The 13,139-nt window shown below is 33.1% G+C and overlaps 6 protein-coding genes and 2 pseudogenes across 8 annotated transcripts, besides 2 other annotated features; 6 read left to right on the plus strand and 2 right to left on the minus strand.

Annotated features, from left to right (window-relative positions):
- Window positions 1-660: 660 nt before the first annotated feature.
- Window positions 661-1,645, minus strand: TVAGG3_0765310 (protein serine/threonine kinase protein; the record flags this gene model as incomplete). The annotated part of the gene is made up of 1 exon (XM_001306215.2): window positions 699-1,451. The coding sequence occupies one exon, from the start codon at window positions 1,449-1,451 to the stop codon at window positions 699-701; it is 753 nt and encodes a 250-aa protein (XP_001306216.1).
- Window positions 1,646-1,711: 66 nt separating this feature from the next.
- Window positions 1,712-3,299: a mobile genetic element.
- A 1,372-nt stretch (window positions 3,300-4,671) lies between these two features.
- Window positions 4,672-13,139: part of a mobile genetic element that runs on past the window's edge.
- On the plus strand, window positions 4,928-5,746 carry TVAGG3_0765340 (phage tail repeat-like family; the record flags this gene model as incomplete). The annotated part of the gene is made up of 1 exon (XM_051245788.1): window positions 4,928-5,746. One exon carries the CDS (start codon window positions 4,928-4,930, stop codon window positions 5,744-5,746), a length of 819 nt encoding a protein of 272 aa, XP_051092375.1.
- On the plus strand, window positions 5,886-6,248 carry TVAGG3_0765350 (uncharacterized protein; the record flags this gene model as incomplete). Its single annotated transcript, XM_001306216.1, has 1 exon — window positions 5,886-6,248. One exon carries the CDS (start codon window positions 5,886-5,888, stop codon window positions 6,246-6,248), a length of 363 nt encoding a protein of 120 aa, XP_001306217.1.
- TVAGG3_0765360 lies at window positions 7,364-8,345 on the plus strand (annotated as a pseudogene). Its single transcript has one exon. A coding segment is annotated over exon 1 (982 nt).
- On the minus strand, window positions 8,672-9,630 carry TVAGG3_0765370 (annotated as a pseudogene). The gene has a single exon. A coding segment is annotated over exon 1 (959 nt).
- TVAGG3_0765380 (uncharacterized protein) lies at window positions 10,069-10,221 on the plus strand (the record flags this gene model as incomplete). Its single annotated transcript, XM_051245789.1, has 1 exon — window positions 10,069-10,221. One exon carries the CDS (start codon window positions 10,069-10,071, stop codon window positions 10,219-10,221), a length of 153 nt encoding a protein of 50 aa, XP_051092376.1.
- On the plus strand, window positions 10,240-10,824 carry TVAGG3_0765390 (phage tail repeat-like family; the record flags this gene model as incomplete). The annotated part of the gene is made up of 1 exon (XM_051245790.1): window positions 10,240-10,824. The coding sequence occupies one exon, from the start codon at window positions 10,240-10,242 to the stop codon at window positions 10,822-10,824; it is 585 nt and encodes a 194-aa protein (XP_051092377.1).
- On the plus strand, window positions 10,871-13,015 carry TVAGG3_0765400 (DNA/RNA polymerases family; the record flags this gene model as incomplete). Its single annotated transcript, XM_051245791.1, has 1 exon — window positions 10,871-13,015. The coding sequence occupies one exon, from the start codon at window positions 10,871-10,873 to the stop codon at window positions 13,013-13,015; it is 2,145 nt and encodes a 714-aa protein (XP_051092378.1).

Consider the following 13,139-nt stretch of genomic DNA (forward strand, 5'->3'; position numbering starts at 1 on the left):
AAACCGGAAAAATTAGTCCTGAAATTGATGTTCGACATTTTTAAATATGGTTTCCCAGCTTTATCAAGAATTATTTTAATTACTTAAGAGTAACAACGAGAAATTGCTTCATTATTATAGAAATTGAAGGTAAAATTTGAATCGATATGGTATGAAGTAAAATTAACTGCGAAATAATGCAATAGATTCATTGCTGTACCTATGCGATGCTATATTATTGCATGAGCAAATTCCAAAAAAATTTCAAAATCAGAAATATGATTGGAATTCTAACATTTTCTCATATTGTTTTTCAATTTTCGAATTTTTTTTGGAATTTTTCAATATTGTTTCTTTTTGTTTAACATATCTCGAAGATGTAAAGCAATTTTATATTGAACAAATGTTTATATAATAGATAAAATTTTAAATACATATCGAAAATCTATGTTATACTTAAAATTAAATATTTCAAAATAAAATTTCATTTCGCAATCAGCATTAATAAATGTCAAACTATTACAACTAAGTGTGTTTACAATTTTGATAGTTCATATTGCTATAATATAATTATTGGAAGAAATATTATTTGGTATTTGGATAGAAAGTCATTTCATAGTTTGAGAATGGCATGATTCCATTCGGATAAGAAGATTTATATGGTAAAACTTGTTCAAAAGTGAAATATGTAATTTTTTAAACAAAAAGAAACAAAACAATTATAACATAGGATTTGATCTCGAGACGAAAGTGCTCTTTGTCAAAGAAAGCTGAGAAGTTCCGAATGTAGGATTTAATACGTTAGATTTGAAGGAAGCGCTAGAGCGATTCATTCTGGATATCCTCCTCTTTCTTGCCATCGCTGTTGGATCTGGAATATGCGTTTGGTTGTTCATAACCTTAAACAATTCTTGAGGGGTTGGTCTTTTTTCTGGATTTACTTGAAGCGCGAGCTTGAGAGTTCTCATGAATTCTTCTGAAATGAAGTGTGGAATGCGAGCAAGGCCATATTGTGTGAAATCATTCCACAATTCTTCATCTCCGAACGGAAGCTCTTTGTAAGCAACGTAATAGAGGATAATTCCAAGTGCCCAGACATCTGCTTTGAATGTATTGACGTTAAGTTTCTGTAAAACTTCAGGAGCCAAAAAATATTTTGGACCTCCAAATTTTTCATCGGATTCATCTATGAAATAAGGAAGGCCATAGTCAGCAATCTTAACTTTGCATGATTTATCGACTAAAATGTTCTCTAATTTCAAGTGATTGCGTGTGATTCCTTTGGAATGAAGATAATTGAGACCTCTGATCAGATCTGTGCAAAATTCTATTCTTTCTGTTGTGGAAATGTTCGTCTGATCTAAGTATTCCTTCACATTTCCGTGAACGCAGTCTTCCGAAATAATGAAAAACTTATTTCCTTCGTTAAAGTAATTAACAATACGTAAAATATTTGGATGCTCGAGTTGCATGAAATTATGGATCTCCTGATGGAATGAGAATTCACCTTTAACGACTTTACAAACAAATGTTTGGCTGAATAAAGGACTCCAAACTCTGTAGCATTGATTCGGACCTATTTTTTCTCTTAATGAGTAGACATTTTGTTCGATGATCTTTTGGTTTTCAATATCGACTGGGAGAGTTTCGTACACTTTGAATCAATATTATAATTCTGAATGATAGTAAAAATAAAGTTCACAATTTTGATATCGGCTTTGATTAATGTAACAATAAAGGTACATTCACTAGGCGATAACAGTAAAATGGGATGAAAATAGGATAAATAGCATCCCTATATAGTGCCTAACAATATTTATACGGGCCAAAAAAATTTGGCTAGAGATTTGGCTAGTTAGAAAATTTAGAAAATTGAGAGGGATTTTTATTTTTGAATTATTTTTGGAAAGTTAAAATTGCGATTAAAAATCGTTTTCCGGGAGAACTAAGCATCTTATCATATATTTAAATCGATAAAAATATTAAATAATAGTTGAATAGTATAAATACATGAAATTATGGCTGAATATACAGAAAAAATGAACATATTTGACATTTTTGAAAATTCATACGTTAGATGGTGACAGACTCATAAACTATACTTTAGCTAAGATTGATATATGGTTTCAACAACACATGGTTAAAATCGTAAAAATATTTTAGATTTCAAAAAGATATATATGGTAATATAATGGAACAAAGTCAACAAATAGCATGTAAAATATGTTATAATTAACTTTTTATTAGATCCAATAGTAGATATCGAATGGTTTCCAGCTTTATGGTTAAATATTTTCTTTTCGAGCTTCTCTTTAACTGTTGTATTAAGGTTGTAAATTTTTGATGCTAGAAACTTTGGAATCTTCTTTGCTGCTGCATTTTTTCTTGAGAGTTCTTGCAATTTCGAATAGATCTGCACATTGTATGAAATAGGGGCTTTAAAATATCTTGAAAACAGAATAGGACTGCTTTTCCAAAGGAATGCTTACTTGTAAATCAGAGAGTTTCAAAATTGAGTACAAGATTATCATCATAACTTTTGATTTTGCTGCGAAAAAGGAAGACAATGTATTAACAAATCATTTACTGTTGTTCATCAAAAGAAGAAAACTTTGATAACAACTAATGATGATAAAATCAAGCTATCTTTTAATATTTTAAATTGATAAGACATTCAAAATATTTGAATGGTTTAAAATATTTTCTTTTAATTTCAATAATATATTATCATGATTATATAATCAAATTTAAATTTTTATTCAAAAAGGCAATATTTCAAACTTTTAATTTCAAAAATCTTAATTCGGCAATAAGTGTATTTAATTGTAGCAAATTTAATGATCCTTCGTCATGCTTAGCAATTTGGAGCTCATAAATTAATGATTTCTTCAAGTAAAATTCTGCATTATTTCAAAAGTCAATAATTCTCTAGTAACTTTTCTTCAAACCCTAACCATTATAATATATGTAAAATAGAAAATAATTGCAAAGAAAGATAGCCGAATTTACTGGGTAGTTCTTGTGATGCGAAATAATTGGAAATTAACACCTAGTTTTAACAGCATCATTCTCTTTTTGCTCTCATTTAAATGCATTCGCACACTTTAATTTTGAAATATAAGAGTTTTGGAAATTATCAAATTTATCTGCTCAAATACTATAGATCTTCATAAGTGTTAATAGAATCATTAGCCTTACATATAGTGTTTAATATAATGATGCACATTATACTGGGATTCATTCCTTATTCATCTAGTTATTATAAGATTTACAACCCCATGAAAATTTAAAATTTTGTCAAAAATAGTAAATGTACCTTTGTAACAATTGGGGTTAAAATATGACATTTGAAAGATTTTCGATCAATTATCAAGAATTAACATTAATTGAAACCATTCTCAAAAATTTAAATATAATCGTCATAGATAATGTTATATTACATATATAGATAAATTTATTACATTTCTTATTTTTTCTTTCAAAAAAATTTACTCTCCAAAATTGCATAAATAAATTTAAATATTGATAATCTTAAGTTAAATTTATTCAAGTTTTATCATTGAAATATTATTGAATTGCCTGATAACAATTGTTTTCCAAATTTTATTTTATGTCCAAAGAGATATTCATCATATACATTCACCGTGATCCATGTTCTCAGTTTTCAATTTTTCAATGTGATTTTTTTGAATTGGGAAAAATCTTGTGATTTCTTTTGATATAACTCAAACGTTTTCACACCAATTATCTTTTTCATTTTGAAAGAATTCTCAAAAAATTCATTTCCTTTTCAAATTGTCAGATTAAGACAACCTTATTGAAATTTTCGTATACTAATATAAGAAAGGGGATATTAGAATTATGTTAACCTTATTGGGGAACTGAATATCTAACATAATCAAGGCTTGTTTTTTCTACCCAGGTTCCAAGATAATTAATGCTAAAGAACAATGTTATTAGCTGTATAGTTAATGATATCCTTTCCTAACATTATCATTATTTTCCTAATTTGATTCTTTGAATACAATATTCAACAAATGATTCATGCTTGCACATTCATTGATAATCCTATAACATGCAAAGACAAATGTAAAGAGATATATCTTCATAGATCAAAGTTAATAAAATGAATAAGAATATTAAGATTTTGAGGCATATATTATCTGCCATTATTTATAAAAGAATAAGTATATGACATTTATCTCATTTATTCTAAATAGATTTCTATATTTTGATAACAATGGAATTAAGAAATACATTTTATTGAATCCAACTTATTGTACAATCTTTTGTAGGACTATTCAGTCACGATTTACTAGTTAATATGTCTGAAATCATACTCTATTGATGCTTTTTTTTTGTATCTGAGGCGTTAAGAGTGCACCCGTATGTACGTTTATTTGAGAGGAGGAGGATTACCCTCTCAATTTTGAGGGATTCATTAGTTTATTTTCTCGATGAATATGCAATAAAATTTGATTTTTACCTTATCAATATACTTCATATAATATACACATGTTCATGTAAAAACTTTTTTCCAAAATCCTCAGGAATTAAGGGATTTTTGAATTTTAAGAATTTTTTTCGAATTTTTTCGAAAAAAAAGTATTTTCAGAACAGCCTTAACGGCTAAGATTTAGGAACAATGTTAAGTATCAAAAAGAAAGGAGGTCTGATATAGACAACATATATAAAAAAAAAAAAAAAAAAAAAAAAAGGGTAGTGGGGCTTCCAGGCACTTCGTGCCCTCTAGCCCCGAAGATGTTTAGTATAAATGAAGTTTATATTCGGAGGACTCTTCTTCTTCCTCCATTGCTTCTGGGAAGAAGCCTTCTTCTGGGTCGAAAACATTATATAATGTGTCGCTTTTCACAAATTATATATGTTTTCATGCTTTGTCACTTTTCTGTCACTTTTCAGGGAAAAAACATTTTTATATATATATAAAATGAATTTTACAAAACCACCGTTACCCTTCTTTGGAAATAAGAGTAGATGTAAAGATATTCTATTGAGAGAACTTAAGAAACTACCGAATGGTCTAACATTTGTAGATTTGTTCGGTGGAAGTTTCTATATATCTCATTTGTGCCATACTGTATTTCCTGACTCAAAGATTATATGCAATGACTTCGACAACTATATGAACCGTCTCAAACATATACCAGACACAAACAAAATATTGAAAGAGTTAAAAGAAAAGATACCTATAGGTAAGATGGAACGTATACCATTAGATAAGAAAAATACTGTCAGAGAGGTTTTGAAAAAAGCAGAGTATATTGACTGGGATAGTATATCTTCTAGACTATTATATAGTGGTGCTATAAGAGTTCATGACATTGAAACACTTATGTCAAAAGTTTTATATCTTAACTATACAAATGTTTTCAAAGAGGACATAGAAAAATATATTGAGGGTATAGAGTTTGTGAGATGTCGTTGGACAGAGTTGTATGAAAAATATAAAGACAAGGAAAATGTTTTCTTTATAGTGGACCCGCCGTTCTATAACACATGGGATTTTCAATACCAAGTAGACTGGACTTTGAGAGACTCTTTAGAAACTTTAGACGTTTTACATAACCATCCATGCTTTTACTTTACATCCGATAAAAGTGGTTTGGAAAGTGTCATGAGATGGTTAGAGGACATACATGACTATGAGTTTAGATACGATAAGATAGAATATGAGAGAGGTCCTATAAACTGGAGAAAGTGTCATAACAAAGAAATTTTATTAGTAAGTAAATGTGGTTTGAAATAGGACTACTTGTTTTAGGTTTTTTCCATTGTGTCATTTATTTATTTGACGTGGCAGAAAGATATAGAGAATATGAAGATGAACCAATGCCTGCAAATGTTCAGCATATGTACTCGTAAGAGATATTTTTATCTAATATTAAATGGACGCACAGAACTTAGCGAATGCACAGCAACCTGGACAACCAAACCCAGAGAATATTCCAAATGAAGTTAGAATACAAACTGCAATGGCAAACTATGGTCAAGTGCCAACAGATGTACAAATGCAAACTGCCATGTCAAATGACGCTGCGTTAGGTTTGCCACCATGGTATGCAAATATGAGATGGAAAGAGTTTTATACAAACCCTGAAGTGGGATATAAACAACTTTATGCAGATGACGCGAACACAGGAGTTGACCCAGAATATGTTTTCTACCAGAGGAGAAACAGAATGTATGAGCTCCAGTTAAAGAATGCTATGGAACTCAACAGGAAACGTAAGAGACTAGGCGGACATTAGATTTTACATATAGTAAAATGGGTTTCTTCAGTAGTATTGGAAACTTCTTTCGAAATGTTGGAAGAGGTATATGGAATGGAATAAAAACCGTAGAAGAGGAATTTGGAACGGAGTCAAAAATATTGGTAAAAGAGTAGGTCAGTTCGTTGGTATTATACCTAAAGACCTGAACCAGAAGAACAAGCTCCTGTTATACAACAGCCTGAACCTGCACACAGTCTAGTTGGCAACAAATCCACACCTCAACCGTATTAAAAAGTTATATTTTTTACCGTTCGATAGTAGTTGTATATGAAAACTAAGTTCTAAGTAAAAACGCATGGTATAATGGAATTATTCTTTTTCTTCCATCTGTAGTAAAACCATACTTGAAAGTCTGAAATACTTCACTTGGTGGTTCGTATAACTTTGTAGGTTTTTCGTAAAAGTCATTTGCATAAGAAAGAGTTTTGGGCGCCAGAAAATGAAGCATGAACTATAATAGCATCTGAGTCGAAAACATCTTTAAATAAATATGGTTCATCTCTTGCATATCGACTGTAAATATTTGCTAAAGGAAGTTCGACTTTCTGATTTAACATTCTTTGCAAATAATACCAATGACATTGCAGTGATTCTGTATATATTTGTTCGTCTTTATTGGATTGTCTTCGTATTTGAAATGACACTTGTGAATTTTGTTTGTCATATACAATTCTCACATAAAGTGTGCTCTCGGTATTTGCATATTCATCAGCATATTTTGCATAACATGAATTTATTTTATCTTTATATTTTTTAACGCAGTCTGTAGAGAAGATGAAAGGTCAACTTGTATAGCTCAATTTCTTCCCACATTTTTCGTTTCCTTCAGATATATATCTATATGAAACCTTACAATAATGGAAAACTTTTATCTTCTACAGACACAAACTTCATTCTACGAAAGCCAATAGTTTTGTGACGGATGGGTCTCTTAACCATCTTAACGGGTAGTCAAACGATAGCCTTCATGCTTTACGGTCTCTGTCTCAAACTTTTGACCTACATTTAGTAAAAAGTTCATCTAATGGTTTAGTTGTAGCAACTCTAGAATTTTCTTTTTCTATTGGAAGCAATATTTTATCTAGAATAAAATGTCAAATGAAACAGGTCTATGAGAGAAATACCACAACCGACAATCATTTTGCAAGCTCTAAATAAGAACACACAAACTTTTCAAACTATTCTAAGATATCTGAGTCATTGAAAGAAGGAAACCTAAAACTGACATTAAACCCAATGACAGATGAGTTTCTGTTTCAAGACATAAGAACCTCTGTTGTATAAATCCAACAAAACGAACTTTAAACGAGAAACCTATAGATGAACTTCTTTTGAAAGCAGATGTTGACAACAAAGCTGACAAAGAGTTATGTAGACGATGCAATAGCAAAGAAGAAGAAAGAGCTAACAAAGCTTATGCAACGAAAGAGGATGTTGAAAAGAAAGCAGATAAAACATATGTTTGACGATGAGTTAGCATATCTGGCTAGTGGGTTTAGTGAAGAAGGCAGATAAGGAATATGTGGATGAAAAAGATGAAAAATTAAAGAAATGGTTGAATGGTACCATGAACGGACATCGAAGATTTTAGAAGGTAAAGCCAATACAGGGTGGGTTTCAGGATGTTTAGACCTTAAAGCCGACAAGAACCATACACATACCATTGCAAATATTACAAACTTACAAGAAAAGTTAGATGACAAAGCTGACAAGAACCATACACATACAAGTTTTAACTGTTGCTATAGAAAGTATTGAAGGAACGGTTGAAGAAACTGTGTGGGGATGCATTATATTGTAAACCTCCTAACTTTCCACAAGGTTTAACATCGGATGACGACATAACGACGATGAGAAACATTAGATGTAAAGATGTTTATGTCATGAAGGATGAACATAATATTAAATTCACTGCTCAAGATTTATATGACAAGAAAGCAGACAAAACAGAGCTTCAAACATTAAAGACAGAAATACTTCAAACATTATATCCTATAGGCTCTATTTATACGTCAATGAACTCTACCAGACCAGAAGTAGTACTTGGTTTTGGAACTTGGACTCAAATACTCGAAATTTTTTGTATTGTGCACACACTCCAAAGAAAACAGGTGGAAGTAAAACGATATCTGTCGACAACTTGCCACCACATAGTCATTCTGGTACAACAAACTTTTCTGGCGACCATAGCCACTCATTAAGAGACCACCCATTATACAACTCAGAGTATGAAGCTGGCTATGACGTTTTATCTCCAGATTATAACCATTCAGCAAAAAGACTTTTCGACAAACTGAACCAGGAGGAAACCACCAACATACTTTTACAACAACATCTACAGGACTAGGTAAAAAATACATGCCACCTTACATGACAGTTTGTGCATGGTATAGAAATGCTTAGTCGTCATTTTCAACTTCTTTAGCATATTCGTCAGGAGTTGTCTTATATTTGTTAGGAACTGTCTTTGAAAGTATACCACCTTGAACTTTGACAAGTTTGAAACGAGGTCTGACAATAGTCGTTTTATCTTCTGCTTGCAGTCTGTACATTTTGCCATGTTTGCCTAAAACTTCATAATATTCTCTTGTATACTTTCTTCTATTTTTACGAACACGAACGTGAGTACCTGTCGAGTTCCCATTGTTGTCATAGTCAATAGTATTTTCATATGGGTCGCGTTTAGGTATTTCTATTTTTACTTTGTCACCTTTCTTAAGTTTGAAGCCTGGCATTCTTTCTTGTTTGTCTCTTTTGACTAAACTATTAAATATATAGTCTTTCTCTAAGTCAGGGTTGTTTTTCATTTCTTCGGGGGAGTGGTTTCCCAAACCTTTTTGTTTACGGTTATTGTAAATATTTAAAACTTGTCTCATCTTTGCCATGGAGAAATGTCTATATTTGTCGTCATATGACATTTCATCTACCTCACCACCTTGTGGTTGGTTTAAGTCTCTTAAGATTTTATACAACTGTCAATGACACCAAGAGCAGAATGGTTTTGGTCGACAATGAAATATTGGTTTACATTTTTTGAACGCAGATAGTTTTTAATATCGTCTGATTTGAAAGAACTTTCACAGTCAGATGTCAGTTTTGTTGGATGGTATTTGTCAACGAATATTGTCAAAGCTGCTAAGATATCTAAAATATTTTTGGACTGTAATGGTATGGCTTCACAGTATCTTGTGTTTTGACCAACAAATATTAGCCAGTATGGTGGTCCATCTTCTCTATACCTCGGAATGTTTTCCAAGATATCCATAAACCAAGCATTTGGTGTTGAACTAAAGATTTTTACCATGAGTGCTTTCTTTGTTGCTTTAGAAACATAGGGGTCCTTGTTTGGATTCGTCATTTTTTAACCCATAAGAAATGGGTTTATTTGGCGCATTAGCAGGAGTTGCATCCAGATTTTTGCCCGCAGTGGGAACACTAGCCAGAGGTGCATTTGGAATTGGAAGGAAGATTTTGAGTACATTAGGTATACTGAAAGAGAAAGCACAGCCTATTATACAAACTGTACAGAAAGGTTGGGATGTAGCACGAGATGCAGCAAATCTTATTCCAAATCCTGAAACAAGAGGAAAAGTTCAAGGATGGATGGACAATGTAGGAAGACAAGCAGGAAACTATTATAACAAAGCAAATGACTACTATAACCAAGCAGGACACTACATGGACCAAGGTGAAAGATTCTTTAACAGAGGATATAACCATGCACAACAATGGGTAAACAATAACCAACCTCAACCGCCTCAAACGTGGGGAATGTAAAGTTTTTTACTGAGATGAAATGAACAATACAGCTTTGAGACAAATGGGTTCAAGATGGATTTGTCGACTTCCAGCAGTTACACCACGTGTTTGTAAAGTTCTTCCTATACCTCAGGAAGTTTTAGACCGACTTAAAAAACAACAACAACCAGTTGAAAACAAACCAAACTAAAATTTTTACTGAGATGAAATGACCGAAGAAGTTGAAACGGTAGATTTGACACCACAAACAAAAAGTTCAGAACCATTGTCAAAACCTGTCAAAGAACTTACAGATGAAGAGAAAAATTCAATAATAGAAAGTGCCAGGTCTGGAAATACAAACCCTAACTATAAAGTCACTTTTCATAGAAATGGAACGGCTAGTATCTCAAAAAAGAAACAGACTCTCACAAATAAAATATTGAAGTCTGAAGGAGCTTTCGAGACAACAGATGGAAAAGTTTACTTCACTGACCAACAGTTCATTATAGAACATCTCATTGACTTAGAGTCGAAATATTCTAAACTTTACAACAAACACAAAAAGTTGAAAGGAAAACAAAAACAAATGGCATATGATATTTATGAAGATGTTGACGACACAACTGTTCCTGCAAGTGAGGTAAAGTCAGAGGAACCGAAAAGTGACGAAAAACCGATAGAAGAAGAAAAACCAAAAACTGAAGATAAACCAAAACCAAAGTTTAGTTTCCAAACTAAACCAAGTCAACCTTCATTAGCTGGTATGGGTTGGCGTCAAAGACTTTTGGTAGCTGGTGGCTATGTTAAGTAAAGAAAAAAAATATTTTTTTATTTTTATAAAAATGCCCCCATATAGAATGGACAGAAGGTCTGCTAGAATAAAAGCAGAGTTAGAAAGATATGGTTGGAAAGTTTCGAAGAAGTTTAAATATAGGAAGGGAAAGCCAATAAAAGTCTATGACAAACTGTCTGGTCTTCGCTACGAGATGGACTTAGAAACCGCGCGCGCCAATTATCCAAACAGACTAGAGAGGTTAGAAGAAGAACGTCTTATGGACATGCCTTTCGATGTTTCTGAGCCTCAAGTTGAAGGACACGACGGCTTTGCCAGATTCTACTGGAAACATGACGAACAATTGCATCCTTTGAGAAGGAAAAAAGGGAAGGGTGAAGACAAACATGCTCCCATGGAAAGAACAAGATATGCATATGAGAAGTATCGTGAAGTTAGAAGTCAAATTACATCTGGTCGAACCTTTACAGTAAACTTTGAAGAAGGAAAGAACAAAGAAGGCTTCATGGGAGTACTTGCTGCAATTCAAGACGGAAATAAGAAAGGATACAATCTCAGACTAACCGTAACAGATTTAGATGGTCATATTTACTATGCACATGGCAATGTCACAACAGCTGCAATGCTTCTTGACGCTTTCAAGACTACAAAGAGAGAACAAATGGTTGACTCCGACTCAGACATTTTGAATGCAATTGAAGGAATTTCAAGCGTCAAGTTCGAATGGTACCAACCTAACCCTCAAGCAGTCAGACAACATGCTGGATACTTCCCGTTCAGAAATAAGTCTGACATTGACTTGACAAGGTATGGAATTTACAATTCAATTGAAACAATTGTCAATGAACCTTGTATTCTTACATGTCTCAGGAACTCTGGTCTTGTTACAGATGAGAAGATGAAGTATCTTGAGTCATGTGTGAAAACAAGGTACATGCTCAGAGGTCAATTGGCAAAAGTTGCACCGTTGGCAAATGTGAATATCCGAGTCAACATACCGACTGAGAAAGGTTCTTCGCACGATGACTATGTTGTTGACAAAGACTTACCATGGTTGAAGATTGTAATTGTCCACAACCACTTCATGTTGAACGAAAGTCTTACAAACCCATTGTTCGGAAAAGGCAAGTGCAACATTGTCAGAGCTGTAAACATTCTTTTCGAGAAAGGTTTGTTGGAACCAATTCCAGATGACAAGCTGACAGAAACTTTTGTACCAAAAGACGAAACAAACTTTTCACTGTTAGCAAGACCAAAAGTTGTTCCAGACAAAGTTATAGCACAAAAGAAGTACACAGTTCCAAAAGGAGTTGGATTGTTCGGATACCAACCTGAACCAGAAGAACTTCCAATGAGGTTGCAAGAACTTCAAGATGCTATAAACAAACTTCCATTGAGACATCCAATCGACGTCAAATTGTATTGGAGAGCATCAGAGTTAGGTCAGAAGGTTTTATATGAAACAGGTTGCTTTGACGATGTTTATGAGATAACAGGAGGAGTTTCTCAGAAGATACGAGACTCACTTGAATTTCCACGAACTGGACCGATTGGATGCGACAAGTTCGACTCATATGAAAAAATATACTATGTCGACCTTAACGCCGCATACATGAGGTTCGTCCAATATATCCCGACTGGAATTCCAAACGAAGATGGTGAGTTCCCAGGAAGGAACTATACAGTTGGAAAAGTCATACAACAACTGTATGATATTAGGAAAGCTTCAAACCCCAAACTTGCAATGACACTCAAATTGCTTATGAATTCGACATGGGGATATTCCATTAAGAAACCTCAAGAGATGAAGAGTAAACACTATGAGAAGGTCGACAACTTTGTTGAAAGGTTCTCCCCTTTTGTTTTGAAATACGAATTTACTCAAGGTCAAGGTGGCTTAGTAACCACAGTAAAACCTATTGTCGAACATTGGTCTTATCCTCAGTTCGCAAAAGCAGTCCTTGACAACTACAATGAGTTCTTCTCCGAGGTCAAATCGAAAGTTGTGGTATACTACGAGAACATCGATGCACTCATGACGAACGAAGAAGGGTATAACAAACTCATTGAAATGGGAATGGTCGGTGAAAAGATGGGTCAATTCAAATTGGACAAAATTTTCACCGAAGTTCATGTCCTCTCCAAGCGTAAGTACTGGGGCATACTTGAAGACGGCACAGAAATAAAACATTGCATGAAAAAGTATTGAAAAATAATGTTTAGGTGAAGAGGTGAGATTTCACCCGTTTTCTCACCTGTTTTCTCACCTGTTTTCTCACCCGTTGAATTTTCATGAATTTTGTGCTGAATTCGACAAAAATGAGTTTTTGGTT

This window comes from Trichomonas vaginalis, chromosome III, assembly GCF_026262505.1.
Source record: "Trichomonas vaginalis G3 chromosome III, whole genome shotgun sequence".
Lineage (NCBI taxonomy): Eukaryota > Parabasalia > Trichomonadida > Trichomonadidae > Trichomonas > Trichomonas vaginalis.